This window comes from Adelges cooleyi, unplaced genomic scaffold (genome assembly GCF_023614345.1).
Source record: "Adelges cooleyi isolate 19-005CV unplaced genomic scaffold, UGA_ACOO_1.1 ACOO_flye_CR_arks_rails_tigmint_CR_PRNA_394, whole genome shotgun sequence".
In the NCBI taxonomy this organism is placed as follows: domain Eukaryota; kingdom Metazoa; phylum Arthropoda; class Insecta; order Hemiptera; family Adelgidae; genus Adelges; species Adelges cooleyi.
Window position 1 is genome coordinate 302,645 of NW_026096072.1, and position 20,713 is coordinate 323,357.

Consider the following 20,713-nt stretch of genomic DNA (forward strand, 5'->3'; position numbering starts at 1 on the left):
ACATAATTAATAATATCATTTACCCGTTTAAGTTTACAATAATATAACAAGCACTTAAGTCAACAAGCACTCAAAATACTGAACACTTTATTTATTACAATACACTTTTAACATTACATTTTCAAATAATACGTTTGTGTATAATTATTTTCCAAGAGTTTTCATGTTGACTAATGAAGAAGTAAGTAGGAATTAGGAATTGTTATCATGTGACTATTATGTTTTTGATAAGACACGGAGGTAAATTTTTTTTTTTTATACAATAATAATATTATATAAAAATCTGGCTTTTAAAAATTGTTTTTTTTTTTGACATAATATATAAAAATCATATTAATAGTCCAAAATTTAAGACTAATCTGCATATTTTATAAAACACCCTTCGGTCGCAATTCACCACATTTTACGGTACGCAATAATCAATTTCTTATCTATGATTCCTTCCGACTTTCGAGTCTAACTACAATATGTTCACTACGAAGTGTCACGTCTTGTAATCACTTAACATCTTATCATACGTCTTAAGTAATGATAACGGTAGCAATCTTAAATATTATTAAGACTTTATTTTTTACCTGCATAACATGCGATTACTCCCACTTGCGTAGCTTGACTGACAGATCAGCTAAGCTACAGCTCAAGTGGGAGTAAAACCGGCAAAATAATTATTATGCAAATAGTTTAGATAACGTTTTTGTAATTTTTATCATGTTTAGATTATTTACATTCTCTATTGAAATTTTAAGGTATTAATTTTAACCGTGATCGGTGGTGTCAGTTTTGTGGTCTGTTTGCGTTTTAAAATGACAAATTTTAAATAAAATCTAAAAAAGTCGATTGACCGACAGCTGACTTGTGATCGAGTACACGAGCACGATATAACTTAAATTGGGTAAGTACATTCACTATACTTGAGAAGTTTATCCTTCCGGTTTATAGATTGACTGCTCGCAAAGCCAGTCGTTAAGCACAATTTCAAAGAAATTCAAATTTCCATATGAATTTTATACATTGAGTGTACATACGTGTTATCGAGATAGAACGCATGTAGCTCAGTTTTAAAGTAATTTACTATTATTTCTAATAACATTTTGTGATGCCTATAGACATTAGTATATTATTAATTAGTACAAATGATTGTTACTTGCCAATCACTGTGTAAGCCGTAGCAATCAATCCGTTTTATGCAGGATTGATAACGTTATCAAGCAAAAATTTATATTATTTGTTATAACTACGTATCATCGAATGTTGATTCAAATTGTATACAGCTTGGTATTTCAATAGCTTAACCAATTTTAAACTTGTAAAAAAAAAAAATTAATTAAAAACATTTCATAGTTTTATCATGCCTTTTGAAACAATATAAAGGTTTCGTTCCAGAAAGCATGTTATCTTAACTTTAAAATGTTTTTAATTGACTTTTTTTTTACAAGTTAAACCAGTTAAACTATCAGAATATCATACTATTAATATTTTTGCTCGGTAACATTTTCAATCACTGGGCTTGTGTAACAATCTATTTCCTTTTTATTGTAAGGTTGATAAATACATTTATTTATTTTTTATTTTTTGATATACATACCAATAAATATTAAAGTGCTTTTATTAAAAAACAATTAAACTGTTACAAAATCCTAAAAAATGACTGCCAAATCCCAATATGTGCATTTTCCATTTACAGTGTATATTTTAATTTCCGATATTAGTCACGAGACATTAGTTTACGTTTTGATCTCTAGATCATCACGACTGGCATTTATATACCTTCTATCTTTTACAGTGAACGCCATCACTGATTGCTAACATAAGCTAAAATAATGTAATTCAATTATAGCTTTTAATTGTTTCAGATTTGCAATATAGTGTCAAATACACTAGTGTCAGCTGTTCATAATGTTTGACACTGAAGATGATTTAATAAATTCATCACAATTGTCTAGAGAATCTGTAAACGATGGGTTCGTGTATATTGTTCCCAAATCAACTTATGTTCCTCCCGAAATCGATGAAAATGATGAAAGTTTGTACGCAACTGGAATTCATTCTGGTATAAATTTTGAAAAATTAAACGAAGTTGAAGTGAAAATAAGCGGTAAAGATGTGCCAAAAGGAATCGAAAGCTTCGAAGCCTGTGACAACATGCAAGATATATTAATGGAAAACATTAAGAAATGTAAATTCCATAAGCCGACTCCCATACAAAAACATACTTTACCGATTATCTTGTCTGGAAGAGACTTAATGGCTGCTGCGCAAACTGGGTCTGGAAAAACGGTAAGTAAGTTATGTTAGTAATATATACAAACCATTATTACATTTAATCATCTTTTTATTTTATTTCGGGTAAAATTTGTATCTTTTATTCCTATGTTGACATAATGTACATTAAATTATTACATTAAAACATTTTTATCATAACTGTCTCAGCCAAAAGGGGTTTGAAGTTTATTATAATTCTATTTACAAATAAACATTCTTTTTGAATAATTCAATAGAACCGCTTAGGAACTATATAAACTACAACAATTGACTGTGGCCGGTTTTAGATTAGTATATTTTTCCACTACTTTCGTTATCTATCAAACATTTTACTTTTTTTAATTATACTTTTAACTTGTACCTAATGGGTATTTATTTTTAATGACATTTATTACGATTTCAACAATTGTTTAATGTCGTATCCAAATGCTACGTAACACATAAGTGGCTGATGAATATCGTTTAGTAGTTTATGACTGATCAATTAGATATTTTATCATATTTTACTGGCAAAAATCAATAATTTTTATAATTATTTATTAGTAAAATTTATTTATATTTTAAACTAACAATTTAAAATTTATATATATTTTCTAGGTAGCTTTTGTTTTACCGATTCTACAAAATTTACTTGCTAATCCTTCCAAAGTAGTCAGAGACAACAATCACAGCGAACCGCAAGTCGTTATTATGGCACCCACAAGAGAGTTGGCCGTTCAAATCAAAACTGTGGTATTGAAATTAGCTAGAGGTACAGGAATTTCTTCGTTACTGTGTTACGGTGGAACTCTCGTCCCTCACCAAAAGTCTCAAATTCTTGTAAGTATTTAAAACCCCCCCCCCAACAAAAAAGGCTTTAAATTAGTTTTTATTTTAAAATAATTACTTGCAGAGTCAAGCATGTAAAATATATCTAAATTCAATATTAAAAAAATACATGTATATTTATTACTTTATATTTAATTGTAAACAAACATTAAAGAAAAAATATTATAATATATAATATTCTATAGAATATGTAGATAATAAAATTTTGTTTGTCCCTTTTCACTTGTTTGTTTTAAATGGCAGCCCTGCACATATTATTTAACAAAATTCTACTAACATAGTTTATTATAATATTTTATTTACATTAGAGAGGTTGTCACATACTCATCGCTACGCCGGGCAGATTAAACGAATTCATACAACACGGGTTCATCTCCTTCGCATCGGTAAAAGTTTTGGTTTTGGATGAAGCCGACAAGATGTTAGACGAGGACATGAAATTTGATGTGGATAAAATTCTCGATCATTTTTCCATGCCTTCAGTCGTAAGTAGTACCTGAATCAAAGGAAACTATTATAATGATTTTAATAAACCGTTTGAACATTATTGTTTTTAGATAAAGCGACAGACTATTATGATTTCTGCAACGTTGCCCGACGTCATACAACATCTGGCGGCATCCTATTTGAATAAGAATTATTTATTTTTGGCGGTAGGCATCGTTAGTAGTGCATCGAAAGACGTCATACAGGATATTCGTCAAGTCAATAAGCTCAAAAAACGAATAACACTAATTCATGTTTTAAATGATGGTATATAGGCAAACAACAAAATTGTAAATAACCAATTAATTATGAATCCTTTTTTGTTTGAATTATTAGCTGACCGTAGCAAAGGAACTATAGTGTTTGTTAAACATAAATGGACGGCAGACTTTCTAGCCACTTATCTATGCGAAAAAAACTTTCCTTCGACAAGCATTCACGGCGATCGACTGCAAGAATATAGAGAACAATCTTTACAAGACTTTGTTTCTGGAAAGCGGAATATACTTGTCGCTACATCGGTGGCTGCACGAGGATTAGGTACGTTTTGAAAAAGAGCTCAGCACAAAAAATAATTATATAGGCCTATAGAATAACCTACCCCCATAGGATAAGTGTAGATATTGGAAGATAAGATGTAATTAGCTTAAAATTAAAAAAAAAATATCGCACTGTGAAACTATTCTCCAATATGCTGTTAACCTGTCCACATTTTTATTGTACGGTTAATTTTTTTGATTGTTTGCGCTTTATCAATCGCATGAATCGTACACTATTTTTAATAAAAATATAATTTAATTTTATGAAACATTTCAATTAATATTTGGTCAATGTGTAGATATCAAAAATGTCGGCCACGTAATCAACTTTGATTTGCCCGATACGATTGAAGAGTATGTACACCGGATCGGACGTACCGGTAGAGTTGGAAATCAAGGGAAAGCTACATCGTTTTTCGATGTCGATTACGATTACATGTTGGCACAACCGTTGATCAAGATACTAGCAATGGTATTCTCATTAAAATGTGTGTACATTTTATCATTACTCTTATCGATATTATCGTTGTTAAATTTTTAGGCCAATCAAGAGATACCTCATTGGCTAAAAACCATAGGAAAAGAAATCAACGAACAAAAACTTCCAGACGAGTGTGACCAGTTTGGAGGAACTGATATAAGACTGGTAAAGTTGACAATATTATTTAGGTTTTAATTATATTTTATTTATTTACAAAAATTTCTGTTGTAGAATTTCTCTTCATTCAACGAAGAAGAAGATTGGTAGCATGAATTTGAATTTTCAAGACTTCAATCGTTATTATTACTTTAAAATAATTTGAATACCTCGTATACATATCTAGATAACATTTGTTGTATATTTTTTATTTTTAAAATTAAAACAATCGATCGTTTAAGTATTGTGTATATATAAAAAAAACATTTTCTATAAACAAAAATATAGTTTAGTTTTAAATTATTATTATCTAAACAATAATAACTTAGCTGGGTTATTTACGTAACATCATATTTTGTCTGATTGTCCACCTAAGCCGATCGTGTTTTTTTTCACCCGGTGCTTTATGGTTGCGCCACTCCAACTGGTAAAACTGGTGAAGTGCTACAGGACCCCTTGGTCTTTTTCTTAAGATGACTGAATATTTTGAATCTGTTAAAACACCATTTAAAAACTTTATAAAACCAATGATAATATTGTAATAACTTGGTATTGGTTTTTTACAATTTTCTTCCGTTTGAACTCCTACAGACGAAACTGATTTTGAACAAGACAATCGTTCGAATACATTTTTATTTTTGTTTATACAACACCAGTTTTTACAACTTGTTTCTGGAACGGGTAGTTTCTGTTTTGCATCTATACATTTATTATTGGTTGTACTTGTCTTGACCGTTGATGTGTTTTCTTTGTCCTCGTGTTTTTTTTCATACTTAATTAATTTCTTCAGATCTAGATATCCGTCGTGCAAAATATAACAACATGTTAATTTGTATTTGGTCAATGGCGCATAATCTATGTTGAACTATACCCACGTTTACCTTTTATAAAATGTTGTAGTAAATACGGTTCAATGTTTTCATAACCTAATGCTTCCAACTGTCGTTGGACTTCGCCCGGATCGACCTCCATTAGAACAGTATTTCTGGACCAAAAAAAATTTAAATAAAATTATAAAAGCATCTAATTATAGGTAAATAATAAAAACGACGTTGAAATGAAAAGAAATAATTACCCTTGTGATTTTTGTCGAGAGCCAGTCGGTGACTTACAATTTCTGAACCCAATTTTATAAATTTCAAATACGGTTATATCAAAAACTATTAATTTGTAGTTAGTACTGAAATCCACACTTATGGAACAAAATGTCAAGTACGAAGTAACTTCTACAATTAAGTAAGTATAAAATATATTAAATGTAGTAACTAGACTGTACCTAATAGACAACAGTTGTTGCGGCCTGTGGGACGGAGATAACATTGCAAAATTGATAATGCCCAACTAGAAATGATAATATTACAAAATGTATTGTTGTTATCGATATCTGCTATGTGGTCACACTGATGCCATTCTGTTATTCGAATATCGAAAAACCAACTCTCAGTCGTGAGTCGTCAGCCGAGTTCTAACTTCTGATTTAACTTATTTCTTAACGGAGTACCCTAGAAAGGCTATTACCGTTATTGTATTATAATAATAAAATTTCATAACTTTACTACTACAAAAAAAAAAATTTAGAACTACCAATGTACTTTGGATCATTACCATTTATCATCTACTATGTAAGTATACAATGTTATACAGCCCTGAAAAATACTCTCATCGAACACTTAACGTTTCAACATAGATAGGTACTATTTTTTTAAATTTTAAGATCATTTTTAATCTACATGCAGTATAGGTAGTGACTAATCTAGGTGACCTAATAACAATATATCAACGTGGTGTGGGTTTGATCTTAATTTCATTGAAAACAATTTAAGTGTCTTTTTTTTTTTGCAGCCGTTTTAAAAATCAAATGTCTAGCAAAAGAACAGGACTTAGCACCGTATAGCCGAATAAATGATTTAACCCGAAACCCCACGTTACCAGAATTAATTTTTGATTTAAATGTTTTTTTTTTTTAATTCTAAACAATTCTGATAAACTTATTTAGGATAAATGTACATAAAATATGGGTTTACTAAATTATGTTGATAACAATGATTATTATGTAGGTTTTAAAAAAAAATATTGAATCCTCAATACTGCAAATCGTCCTATTTGTATAATACTGGCAGTAACTAATAATAGTATATCATAACTGGCCATTAACGCGAGTCATAGGTAAAGATAAACTTACCATAGTTTTCTGATAGTCAAACGATTTAATTTTACTAATTATTTCAAATACATTTCAGACCTTGAATTGAAATAGGAATAGTAAGGAAAAGGCAATCGATTATGGAAAAAGAAGGTAAGTACTGAGGTTTTATAAATTATATTATTAATTATCAAGACCGGCGTAAGACAATATTTCAACCTAGACAAACTCCAATTTTGTCACCTTTGAGATATGCCGCCCTACGAAATATATGAACTAATCATAGATTAAATTTAGGCCATTCTCACATTGGGTTTTTTTTCATATTTTCTCGATAAGAAATACTTAATCACTGAGAATACTCGTGTGGAGGGCCATTGGAGGCGCAAGATTATCTTTACAACATTCTTTTATAGATTTATAGAAATAATTATTTTAAGTTAAAAAAATTAAGACAAATTACATCAAATATTCTGTTAAATTGACATCAGGTTTAAAAAGATAAGACAAATACAATAACAATAGCACGAAAGATAAGAATAAATTATTATTATATATAAATGAATATTATTTAAATCGAAAAACGAACACAGTAATAATTAGTTGAAATAATTGTGTGTAAAAATTAGATAATTTTCCGTTTTTTTCGACTTATCAATGAAATTTTACCTCTTTCTTTTTAGTTTTTCTAAGTGTTTTTATGGAGAACCCAGTTTGAAATTTACACATTTTATTGTTTAGCTTATTTCTGCCTTACTAATTCAATGTTTTTCTTTTATTATTAATATGTTAGCCATACTCCTGAAGGGACGACCAGGGATATGCGAAAATTACTTTTACTATTTTTGTTCCCTTTGTTATTGAAGCATATTAATGATTTCAATGGACACATTTTGTTGACCTGAATAAACTATAAACGGACCTTTTAAGCTTAAATAAAAACTAATTTCATGGACACAAAACTACCATTTATGTACAATTTTCAAGATCCACTATTGAATTTTAATTTTTTTAACTTAAATAACTATTTGTTCAAAACTGTAATCGACAAGTTAACATTTTTAGCAAATTGTTTTTAAAATTTAAAAATGTTCGAAAAAAATGTAGATACCATAACGTTTAAGTTTCAAAGGCAAAAAAGTTCTAGAAAATACAAAAATATGCAAAATAAAACTTGAATATTGTGTTGTATAATAAACAAAAATTTTTTCAAAAAATTTTTATAGGCTACGCAAAACAAAGTATGCAAATTAAAAGTAAACACCGGCCTACTTATGATAATAGTTTTACAAATTTTTAAAACACAGTTCATAGAAAAGAGGAAGTTTTTTCGGAAGGTATTTCAAAATTTGATTAAAAAATCATGATTTGTAGGGGGAACAGTCATAATAAAATTTGACCGCATTAAATAATTTATTCATTATGTGACCAACTTGGGATATGCTTAACAAACTCGGCAACCAATACCGACACAATTTGAAAAAGAGAACTATTAACTACTGTTAAGACGTGTATTTCTAATAATTTTACAATTTTGTAAGTATATGGTTAGATTTTGTTAAATATTGTCTACAACCATAAACAATGCATTACATTTTGCTATATTATTGGAATTCTTTGACGACACTTAATATGGTTTTTTTAAGCAACACGGGCGACAAGCCCGTTAAACAAATAAATACCAAAAGGTGTAAAACTATTATTGTTTATCCATACACATACGTTATCTAGAAAAATACAGCACTACTTAAATGATTCCAAGTTACTGTTTAATCGCCGTGTTCCCAAATCGCGAATAATCTAAAGCTTACAACCCGTACTGTTTCTGTTTTTTTCCCACAAAATTGTCTACCAGACTAGGATAAAGATATTACTCTAAGAGCAGACATGGCTTTGTTATTTTTAGCAGCAAATTTCTCGGTAGCAACCATTGCGATTCTACATTTTTTTTTTTTGCTTAACATTTGGTCGGTTTCTAAATGAGGCATGAAACATCAGTACCGTTTGTATTCAAATACAGTGGTCAGTGGGCGATGGGAAAGAGAGAACTCAGTAGAAAAAAAAAGCTCCAGCTCCCCTCTTAAAATAGTCAGCCCATCAAAGTAGTGTTACATTGTGGCCAAGTCTTTTGTATGCCCCATTCAGAAACTGGCTAAGTGTTTCAGCAATATAAATAAAAAAATATTGTGGCTCATGAAAGTAGGAGTGAAGTGAGTTTGTGAACTAAAGAAAAGGCAGACTTGTACGCAATGTAGATATTACTACTTTGATAGACTGATTTTTTTTTTGGGGTATGGAATTTGGCCCTTTTTTCACGGTTAGGTTTTTTTGGGGATATTAATATTATATTATACGCAATAAAAATTGGCTCACAGCGATACTACTGTGTTTATTAAAATTAAAAAATGTAAACATATTTTCCGAATCGCATTATAGTAATTATCAGTGTTCTATAAAAAAAACAATTGTTAGGGAAACGGTTCATTTTACTCGTTCGTGTTGTATGTAAGACAAGATTGCAAGACGTGAAGACGAAATCAATTAATTATTTGTTGATTACTCTCATTCTCTAACCGTAAGTTGGTATCAAGAGCCTTCTAGTGGCATTATTAATTAGTTAAACTAATTAATACCTTCTCAATGAAATAAAAACTCTGTTCTTATGTGTTGAAGTTAAATAAAGTGTTTATATTTAAAAAGTTTCAAATGTTGCTTTATATTTATCACTGTACAATATTTAATGAAGTGCATCCCTGGCTCTCTTCAACTTGATATAAATATCTTTTAGCTCCGGAAGACTTATAGTGGCATACAACAACAATTTAAAGTTGGTCTGGTTTATTCTTCCTATATTGTTATCTACAACTAACATTTTGAAATATACTAGATTAAAATTAATAAAATATTAAAATAGTTATATTCACCTTAGACTAATTCCTTATAGGTAACCATTAATTTTTAAAAACCTGTGAATTCCCCGTTACCCATATACTCCATCCCCTCTATGATCTGACCCCACTGAGCACTGTCCTCTTATTATTTTTGTTTTTTTACATTATTTTAGAAGAATCTAACATTTCAAAATGTTAAGTAATATTTGTAAAAGGATGTTACATTATGTATTGTAGATATATACATTTTTGTTGGCATAATTATTTTGTAAAACTAATTGAACTACCAAACATTTTTGTGAAAGAAAACCAAATCAAAAAACATACATTTACTTAACCCCAACTCTATTTTATCTTCTAATAAATAAATTATACAGTTTTGTAAAAATATTTCCGTTGTATCTATATCGGCTAAAATTTTTTAACAGAACGTCAACGTGTTTTTTTTTTATTACATCTGAAGTTTTAAAAAAAATACAGAATTTCCCAATTTTCTCTTGTATGAAATAAAAAATGCACATTAATAAAATTATAGAAGTTGAACTATGATAATATGGTATAGATTCGGCTGAAAAATATCAGTTTTCAACATTTTTAATGGGAATGGGTTGTAGATAGAATTATACTACACAAGAATCGTATGTATTGTAAGTCACTCAGAATAAGTGCAAAACTCACCTTACCCGATTGGCCTACTGTCAAGAAGGAGGAGGGCTTAGCACTTGCTATTATTGAGTATTAATGTGAGATACTACTTTGTTTTAATGCACTTGGAAACCTTCATAGGAATAACGTTGTACCCCGGCTTATAAAATGTAAAATTATGTCCACGCAAAATACAAAAAAAAGTATGTAAGATACAATAAATTATTATTTTAAAATCCAGCGACTCTCTCTATAACACTAAAGATGGAAACATCCGCATTTCAGCCCAATCTTTATAGTTTGTGTAGTAATCAAATGGTAAATAAAATACTGAATACATAAAATCATAGTTACAGATTAACCCTCGATGTTCTTTTAACCAGCCAGATATGTTTTCGCGGTGTGTACCGAATATGTTATGGGCCAAACGTCTAATAGGAATGGATCCGTTTTTCTTGTTGTCCGAAATATCCCATATTGCATCTATCACCTGAAATATTTTTAAGGCTTTCGTTAAATTTGAATTAACAAAATTCTATGAAATTGAGTTTTAACCATCATAACTTATCGACCATAAATAAACAATATCGACAATAAATATAATATGTACTTTAGAGGATTGGATATCGATTAAATCTAAAAAAATCTAGATAAAAAATATATTTTTTTTAATCGAAAATTTAAGTCAGTATTGTAAATGTTTTTGATTCTGAAACAAGGTAAAATAACAAGGTAAATCTTACGAAAATATTGTTTTCACAAAATAAGTGTTTTCCCATTATGAATGAGCTAATGTTGTTGTTAAAGCAAATCGTAAATAACTGTAACTTAAAAATTAAAAGTATAAACTTAATACTATATCGATGGCAAACATTTCCTAATGCTACTTTTTTTTTAGGTTCAATATAGTGGTGTACCCATTAAACATTTATGAAAAGCCGTGCTGGCTTTTGGTTTGGACTGTGCTATCCAAACCAAAAGTATTAGGAAAGTGAGAAGTAATCAACGTTTTTAAGCTAAATGTTTATTAATTATTGAGTTATTTATTTATTTAAACTATTAAACACAAATAGTTACACTATTTGAAAATATTAGTAATATAAATGTTTAATCATTCATGTTTATTGATAAATTAAAAAAATAATTTACTACAAATAATTTACCAATCAATTGTAGCAAATTTTTTTTTAAATGTCAAATACTTTGAAAACAACCGAAAGTTAACTACAATTTTAAACAATGTTAAACAGCTTTAATTTTTGCTTAAAATGAAAAACGTGTGCCCTATTCAACAAAGTCCCTAATAAATTTATCAGATAAAATTTCATATAATTTTTTTTTGTAATTTAAATTTGGTTCACTTTTACTGTGTGACACATACATTTCATAATTCTTAACTCATGAATTTGGACTTTGTTGAATAAGGCTCACGCTTTTCTTTTTAGTAAGAAATTAAAGATGTTTAACATTATTCAAAATTGTAGTTAATTTTCGGTTGTTTTCAAAGTAATTGACATTTTTAAAAAAATGTGCTAAAATTAATTGTTAAATTGTTTTTGTTGTAAACTTATTTTTTACTTTTTGGTTCACTTTTTACTATTTTTTTTTTTAGAAAACCATGTTTTTAAAAAAGTTGTTTTTTTATTAATTTATTTTATTTTTTACTTTTTAGTCTTGGTAAAGGTACTTAATAATTGTGAATAGATTACTAAATTAATTTTGTAAGATTTAAAAACACATGGAATTTTAATGAAATGATCCCCATTTTCGACCCAATGGCATTTGGGACCTGGATGTCCGGGTCCTAATATGATGCCGGAACATTGTATTTTCATCCAAAATGGGTGTCTGGGTTAAATTCCAGCCTTCTACGATATTGGGAAGTAGGTTAATTTAATTTTGTAAGATTTGAGAAAAACGTGAAATTTTAGTAAAATGACCCCCAACATAGTCATGGGTGATCTGGATGTCCGAGTCCCAATATTATTACAGGATATTGTATTGTCGTTGAGATGAGTGTCTGTGCCCAGTTTCAGCCCTCTACGACACTGGGAAGGGGGTTCAATTAATTTTGTAAGATTTGAAAAACACCCGTACGTGTTAGCGATTTAAAGAAAATCATGTAATTATTCTTACCAGATCAGTTTCCTCTTCAACGTCATTGTCAAATAGAGCTTCGATCAGATCTAATTCGTTTTGTCTTGTCTGACAATCAGTAATAGTTACCTAAACATACAGTTGACAGTTAATAAGTCAATTAATAATAATAATTGTGTTGAATCATTTAAAATAAGAGTTTTGGTAGCATCGATACTCTATCTTTCCTACGGCAAGCCGTTTAATAGTTTCATTGCGATAGCTGAGAAGGTATTTCAAATTGTTTTTTTTATTTCAATGCACAAAAAGGAATGAACTTGATTTTTTATTACTTACTTTCAGTCTAACCTCATAATTTGTCTGTTATTAAAATTTCAACCTAAGTTTTACGACATATTCAGTGTGTTTGAATAATAATTGTCAAAAATGTATTTCAAAAAGAGTTTTCTTCTTTTTTTTTTTTTGTTAACTAGAATATTTCTGTCATAAGGGAATTATCGTTCATAATCTATTAAAGTATATAAAAAAAAATATACTTTGAAAATCTCCATATTTTTCTTAAAGAATATTACAAGTTGACATAGGATAATTGGGACGGAGAGTTTTCAGATCTTCAAGATTTAGTATAATTGAGAGTGATTAAATAATTATTGTGTAATCATTTTATTTAGTTTTCTTCAAAAAAAGAAATTACTGCCCCGGATTCTTTTTGAGTCGAGTTGAGTTGAGAATATTTAGATGAGCATTTAAACTAGAAGGTTAGAAAATTCATAGTACATGTAAAAAACAAAACTGGTTACCTGTTCAGCCATCTCTTCAAACAATTCATCTGTTTTTTCTGTCTGAAAATTATTTATAAATACAAAACACAAAACAATTAGATATTTCGCCTTCATTTTTCTCTACTAGTTCAACAATTTAAATTGCGCCTTTCTATTTAAAATCACAACAAAACTGTTTACCTGTTCAGACTTCTCTTCATCAGATCCGTCTGATTTTACTGTCTGACAATTATTAATAAGTATAATAAAAAGCATAACAATTAGATATTTTGCCTTCATTTTTCTTTACAAGTTGAAAAATTTAAACTGTGCCTTTTGTAACAAAATAATAAATGTACCATTTTCATACTATGCAGTGGCTAGTGTGCAGAATACTCAAACGAACTGTGGTTTACACATATGGTAATAATGTTTTTTTTTTTTTGTTAGCTGTAATAACAAATAGTATGTATTCAAGAATATGTTCAAAAGTATGATTCAAACAAGATTTTTTTGGCAACACAAACTGTTTGCTCAAAACAAATAATACAGTATAGTATGACGCATGTATAATATAGAGTACCTATGGCGTTTCGTTGATTTTTTTAGAAAACCGACCGCAAATTTCTTAAAGAACTAACTGCTGGTTTTGGGCAAACATAGCTTGAAAATCCTAAGTATCCATTAAGTCACAAACCATTCAAAACTTTTTTCTTGAGTTTTTGGAAAATTTACACTGATTTTAGAATTCTGAAGTTTACTTATATTATATACTTGGACATATATTGTAAGCAAACTAGAATTCTTTGAATATTTCCTTAAAATATAACCATAATAAGCTGTTCGTTCGTGATCAACCTTGAATAACATACATAATATAATATAGGGTGATTTTTTTTTATCACGAGTCACTCAATATCTCATAGGGCTAAATAAGAAATTACATTTTTTTTTTCATATTGTTTTTATACAATGTAATCTCAATTTTCCACAATTTTCATTTGTTTTTACCCCTTCCTAACTTAGTTTTATTAATATCAACTTTTGAAACTTAAATGGTAACGCATATATTTCTTAAATTAAGAATAATGCATTATAAATTATGACTGGTCGACAACCAGTTTGGGATAACTATTTTTAATGTTATAAGAATTTTAAAGTTAGGATTGGAGGGAAAGTGCGGTGGGGAAATGCGCGCAGATAAAACTGATTTCGTAGTCATCATAGTGTTGGTAGCAATTGTAATTTATAGAAAAATGTAATTTAAACTTCCAATCCACTTATCAAAAAGAATATTATAAATCAAATCTAAGAGTAACCATAGTAATATTATATTCTTCACTATATGTCCCTATAGTCTATATTATTCATTTTGTGCGATATTCTTGTGAAAGATTCAGCAATATTATTGTCTTCATTTCAATTATTACTTTATAGACGTCGAAATATCTCTACAGAAATGGCTCAAACCGGAAGTGTTGCCAGTAAATTACAAACCTTCCCAGAAGAAAACATTGGTAAGTGCACATATTGAACGTTTATTTTTTAAAGGGCGTGTACCAGTTACTAAAAGTTTTTAAAAAAAATGTATGTAATAGATATGTTTGCTGCTACTAGCGTGTTACAACAACAAGCGGCAGAAATAAGAAATTTAAAATTAAATTGGGCGTCTTATTTGAAGTATAATGTCTTAAAAATAATTATTTTCGCCATTGTATCGGCCATAATAAAATAATATTTGTTTTTAATAGGTCACAAATTATATCGCAAGAAGTGTTCAATTTTATTAGTACCTACGACGCTAGTAGAAATAGAGGCCAAATTTTAAATAATAACCGTGCACAAGCAGCTGAAGCGTTCTTTGGTTTGTTAGAACATATATCTAAAGAATCGACTATACAATATGTGCTCGTTTTGATTGATGATTTACTTACAGTAATTCTATTATAAATGCCATAAGTCATTACGCTTATCTCTTATTACAATTTGCCTAAATATTAGTTGAAGGGGCACTTTATTGAATGTAAACTTCATATTTTAAAGTACGTCAATGATACTTATTTTCACATAAAACAAATACACATAATCTTATTTAATATTTTATTTCAATATATGCGCTAGTAATTTTAACTTCATAGTTATAGTTAAAATAAATAAAATGTTGCAAACAAGTAGTTTAATGGTAGATAATTAAAACCGCTCTGAGCATAAGCAACGGCAATACCATTTGTTATAGAAATACTATATTTTATCATGTTTTTAGGAAGAAAATTCACGAGCAGAAATATTTCACGAATATGCTCTGCGGAGAAATGAACCGGTGTGTAAGAACTTTTTGAACTTGTTGAATGCTGCTGATGGTTTTATTAACAATATGTCAGCACGTATATTAGCTAAAGTTGCTTGCTACTCGACGGATTACATTAGTAAAACTGATCTCCAGTTTTATTTGAACTGGATTAAGGAGCAGCTGTTGTCGACTGTAAGCATATTGTAAAATTTGTTTTTGTTTTTTCATAAAAATTATTTCAAAATAAAATACTTTAACTATCCGTGGGGTGTTTTAGAATAATGAGTACATGCAATCGGTTGCGCGTTGTTTACAAATGTTGTTACGCCGTGATGAATACAGAACTGAGTTTATTTCAGTTGATGGCATGCCGGCTGTGATAAGTGTATTGTCTGGACGGGTTAACTTCCAGATACAATATCAATTGATCTTCTGTGTTTGGGTCATGACGTTCAATCCTCGTTTGGCTGGACAAATAAACGAGTAAAATAACTACTAAAAGGGAAATTTTCATAGATATATGATGATGGGGCACAGGGAAAAAACGGTAGTTGTCATATTATGAACATTTTTTTTTTCAAATAGTTTTTTTCAATTTATGCCAATAACTTTTTTTATTTATGTCAATAGATTGTTTAAATAAATACATTTATTATTAGAGTAGCATTTAATGTGATTTGTTTTGTTCTTATGTAAGAGGTAGAGGATTTCACGAACTTTGTTTTTGCTATACTCTAAAATTTTCATAATGGGACAACTACCGTTTTTCCCCTGTGCCCTTCATATATAATTCATATAATTTTACATTAACTAATAATAAATGTCAATCCAAAACACATTAAAATAAGCATTTTTCAACGAGTTTAAATTTTGTTTATGTAACAAAAAGTCAAAACTTTTTCAAACAAACAAAAATCTTTAAAAATTAAGTTATCTGTCAAAAATTACTATTGTAAAATTTAACATATGTGCATATCTTATCCCATATTAGATGAATTAAACAAAAATGTTACTTATGGTCTTCATAATGTAAATCATTTTCAGATTTAATGTTATTCCGATATTGGCAGACATTTTAGGCGATTCTGCCAAAGAGAAGGTCACCAGAATTATTCTTGCGGTTTTCAGAGTAATATTTAACATATGAACCACATAGTCTCTTTTATAACGATCATTGTTGTTTAGAACCTACTAGAAAAGCCGGAGGACAGCTCTACTTCCAAAGAACATTGTAGCGTTATGGTCCAATGTGAAGTATTAAAACAACTGAGTATTCTTGAACAGAGAAATTTTAATGACGAGGACATAGTTGAGGACATTCAGTTCTTGAACGAGCGACTCCAAGCCTCGGTAAAAGATTTGAGGTAAAATCAAACTAAAAAATAATTTTACTACAGCTGTTGTAGGTAGTGATATCATAATCACTTTATTTTTTTTTTTTAAATTAACTAGCTCATTTGATGAATATGCCACTGAAGTAAAATCTGGCCGTTTAAAATGGAGTCCCGTTCATAGATCTACACAGTTCTGGCGTGAAAATGCATCGCGTCTCAATGAACGGAATTATGAACTGTTGCGCAATTTAGTAAATTTGTTGGAAACGAGTCGAGATCCATTGGTTTTAAGTGTAGCTAGCTTTGACATTGGCGAGTATGTCCGTCATTATCCTCGTGGAAAACAGTAAGAATTATAAAAAAAATCGTCTCGATATTCTGATTTGTATTTTAATTTTAATAAAGTGTAGTTGAACAACTCGGAGGAAAACAACTCGTGATGCAGCTGTTGTCTCATGAGGATGCCGATGTGCGTTTCGAAGCTTTATTGGCTGTTCAAAAGCTTATGGTTCATAATTGGTATGTTATTAGATTATTAATTTGTTATACACAACATGTGTTTAATCACAAGCTGTCATAGAAAAAAAAACACAAATATTTCATTACTATTATTTCTAGGGAATACCTTGGACGTCAGTTAGAAAAAGAACAAAGTACCGGAAAGACTTAAAAATCTAACATGTTCTTTAATGCCGTGTGTTCATATAAACTCGACTTGAAGTCTCAGTTCGTCCCTGTATTATTTGTTAGTAGTTATGTAGTTATACAAATACAAAATACATTAACCATACATAGTTGAATTAAAATAGACAATTGGCCAAATATTTAAATATCAAATACAAAATAGCCTAAGTAGGTATCTTAAAATGTTTTTCACTATTCTTTTTTAAACTAAATTATGAGTTTGGCACAGTTTACTCATAATTCAAAAGTATTACAGATTTTAGAAATTTAGGTCTAGTGTAAATTGTATTGTATAAAATGCACTATATTAGTATTAGGCCAAATTAATTTGATCTTTATTAATATATAAAAGCTACATTAGTATTGAACATGGCCGGTAATATTTTTAACTCAATCGCTTCAATCTTCGTATTTCTTTTAAATCTGTAAATTACTTAATCCTTCACGGCACTAACTCCGAAAATGTCGAAAAAATCATCATTTTAAAATACGGCCTAACTGAGGTGTACAAAAATACGTTTCTGAAAACAATTAATTTCAATGTAATGTGTTTGAGAATCATTTAGCCTTATCAAATATGTACTCAGGGTGCTTGATTTAATGCAAGACACTCATCATTTTACTACAGTTGTAGATTTAGTGCTTATGGTAACATATCCTAATCTTAAAGATCGAACAATTTTGGGAAAATTTTTTAAAATATTGTCTACAACTACAAAAGAAAACCGTGTTTTATAAAAATATTCTTTCCATTCTCCGACGATACTAACACGGGTTGGTTTACTTAGGTACACTTTAAACGGAGTGCCATTTTCGGTATACCTACAATATATACAGTGAGACGCAGACACTTGAACAGAAGTAATTGTCAATTAAAATAAAATTAAGGAAATTGCATTAATTGTTAATTCAAGAGGTACATATGAATAGCTATTCCCGCAAGTACGGGATTGACTGGTCGTAAATATTTAATAAGTAAAATTTGGTTTATGATTTTAAACTGTACAAGTAAATATACGTTTCAGGAGTAGCAAATGTGTACATATTTTGTTTTGTTTTGAGTGATTCAAGCTTGTATTTTCGTGTACATGATTAAGGATTGCTACAAAAGTTAATAAAAATATCAACTTACAAAGTATTGGAGATATAACATCTGTAAGCATGTTTTAAGTATTTGTTTATAATAGAATTTTTTAAATTTTTTATAAATTATGATTATAGTTACAAATGTTCTTATATAGAAACAAAATTCCAATTGTACAAATATGAAACGTGTGCTCTGAATTTACATGAGCGTTTTATTGCAAATAACATTGTCTTGCACCAGTCTTTAATAAAACTGTTTCTACGTAGTCTAAATTACAATTATTGCTAAGTAATGTATATTGTACGTGATTATTTTTGCATTAGTCATAAGTCTAATTATAATTTAAAAAATAAACTTCCTTGGCAAACGATGCCTTTATGTTATCTGCTCATTGTTAAAGTGGTTTGCTTAAATTTACTTGAATCAACAATATTGTTAAAAAATGTTCAGAACCCCAGTTAGTGTTTGATGAAAATAATGATATTTTATGTAAAATTTAAAGAAAAAAAACACTTATTCACATATGACGGCTCGTCTATGATAGCCGTTCAAACCAGCTCTAAAGTGTTGTATTATTATTATTATTGCTTTTAATCAAGTTGTAGGTAATGATCAAAAAGGTTTAGAAAAACCCGATTTAAGTTTTTACAGTTTTTCAAACAGTATGTTTGTTTATGCAATCAATGAATTTCATATGGTGTTATGGAGGTGTTTATGTATACACCTTTGTTTGAATTTTTCGAGATAATTCAATTATAACAAAGTTATTTTATACTATATGTGGTGAGAACTGAATAGCGGTAAAATGCGTTAATTTTTTTGCAACGAAATGAATTTCCTTTGTAAACTATGCATATATGTCACCTGATCTTAAGCGATTACTTTTAGCTTTGATGCGGAGCTGAGAAGGTATTGTGTTTTTTTATTTTTGTGTCTGAACTCACGATATCTCGTAAACCGCTGAACCGATTTCTTCGTGTAGCAACTATTGATCAGAAGTCATACCTGGAAGGTACTTTATTAGGCCAAAAATTATAAAAAGTCACCCCTTCACCACCAAAATCGAGAAAAACACCCAAAGAATTCACAATTTATTCAACTTAAAATCACGATGCTCTATAACTTTTTTAAAAATAGTCCAAAAAAATTCCAAATTTATATGAATTGTTCTTCAAACCTAGTACTATCCATAAACATTAACAAACCAAAAAAATATCATAAACCATTCCCCCTAGAAGGGATATAATTTTTTTCTTTATTTCACTTTTTCAAGCAAAGTTTTAGAGATTTAGATCTGAAAATTATACCGAAGTTAGATCTAAAATAGAACTATAACATATACAGTTTTCTCAAAAATCTGCAGTCAAATTTTAGACTGTTAATTTTGCTTTAATATTAAATTTTAAGTACATTATTGCTAGTCCCACGATATCTTCTAAACCCCTATAACTGGTTTGAATATACTATCCATAGATTCGCATCTAAGCGTTTATTTAAAAGTGATTTTATCACTATCAGTTATAATAAAATCTGTGGACCTGTGACCTCTCCGTCCCCACTATGCCCCGACCCCACTGTACTGGCTTTTTTTGTTTAAATTTACTCAAGAATCAATAATATTAATGAAAAATGTATTGTTTATCAAGCTTTAAGTGGTTTACATATACTTAGTAATTAGTATCATTATTTTCGTTAATGTTTGTATATCGTTTCCTTGAATAAACAATCCGATTGCAAACTCTTTTGCAATATCTTAAAAGTTTCTTTCTGGAAGTTATCTAATTAAGTTGCATTTTTTCCAATGCATGATTATCCAAGTTGTATAATCAAGTTGTCCATGGAACGGGAATCATTCGTCAAGTAATTTAAATCCAATTTGCTTATAATTACGAATGTCGAGTAAGAGTGCTCACAGGGAGGGGCAGGGGATGGCAACTCCCCTTTCTCTATAAGTTAAAAAAAGTATATCCGATATTACAATTTTGTATAATTTATTACCAAATCATAGGAGGTCCTCACTGAATTTTCA

The 20,713-nt window shown here is 29.2% G+C and overlaps 4 protein-coding genes across 6 annotated transcripts; 2 read left to right on the top strand and 2 right to left on the bottom strand.

Annotated features, from left to right (window-relative positions):
• Positions 1-576: 576 nt before the first annotated feature.
• LOC126841563 (ATP-dependent RNA helicase vasa-like) lies at positions 577-4,992 on the top strand. Of its 2 annotated transcripts, none has more exons than XM_050578144.1 (9): positions 577-892; positions 1,854-2,277; positions 2,860-3,081; positions 3,399-3,575; positions 3,648-3,843; positions 3,913-4,116; positions 4,415-4,603; positions 4,657-4,761; positions 4,828-4,969. In XM_050578144.1, the coding sequence occupies exons 2-8, from the start codon at positions 1,897-1,899 to the stop codon at positions 4,731-4,733; spliced, it is 1,446 nt and encodes a 481-aa protein (XP_050434101.1). In that variant the 5' UTR covers positions 577-892; positions 1,854-1,896; the 3' UTR covers positions 4,734-4,761; positions 4,828-4,969. The 2 variants fall into 2 exon arrangements, with proteins under 2 accessions (XP_050434101.1, XP_050434100.1); XM_050578143.1 differs by having other exon boundaries at positions 578-892; positions 4,415-4,587; positions 4,828-4,992.
• On the bottom strand, positions 4,911-6,046 carry LOC126841564 (uncharacterized). The gene is made up of 4 exons (XM_050578145.1): positions 5,828-6,046; positions 5,634-5,737; positions 5,317-5,544; positions 4,911-5,244 (listed from the first exon to the last, which is right to left on the bottom strand). Exons 2-4 carry the CDS (start codon positions 5,722-5,724, stop codon positions 5,087-5,089), a joined length of 477 nt encoding a protein of 158 aa, XP_050434102.1. The 5' UTR covers positions 5,725-5,737; positions 5,828-6,046; the 3' UTR covers positions 4,911-5,086.
• A 207-nt stretch (positions 6,047-6,253) lies between these two features.
• On the top strand, positions 6,254-17,645 carry LOC126841560 (V-type proton ATPase subunit H-like). 2 transcript variants are annotated; one of them, XM_050578138.1, is made up of 10 exons: positions 6,254-6,374; positions 6,993-7,048; positions 14,727-14,806; positions 15,553-15,771; positions 15,857-16,062; positions 16,624-16,708; positions 16,765-16,943; positions 17,032-17,259; positions 17,319-17,432; positions 17,532-17,645. In XM_050578138.1, exons 2-10 carry the CDS (start codon positions 7,036-7,038, stop codon positions 17,581-17,583), a joined length of 1,176 nt encoding a protein of 391 aa, XP_050434095.1. In that variant the 5' UTR covers positions 6,254-6,374; positions 6,993-7,035; the 3' UTR covers positions 17,584-17,645. The 2 variants fall into 2 exon arrangements, with proteins under 2 accessions (XP_050434095.1, XP_050434096.1); XM_050578139.1 differs by lacking the exons at positions 6,254-6,374; positions 6,993-7,048; positions 14,727-14,806 and adding an exon at positions 15,249-15,331.
• LOC126841561 (uncharacterized) lies at positions 9,572-13,669 on the bottom strand. Its single transcript, XM_050578140.1, has 5 exons — positions 13,491-13,669; positions 13,329-13,370; positions 12,568-12,657; positions 10,786-10,921; positions 9,572-9,760 (listed from the first exon to the last, which is right to left on the bottom strand). The coding sequence occupies exons 1-5, from the start codon at positions 13,587-13,589 to the stop codon at positions 9,633-9,635; spliced, it is 495 nt and encodes a 164-aa protein (XP_050434097.1). The 5' UTR covers positions 13,590-13,669; the 3' UTR covers positions 9,572-9,632.
• Positions 17,646-20,713: the final 3,068 nt, after the last annotated feature.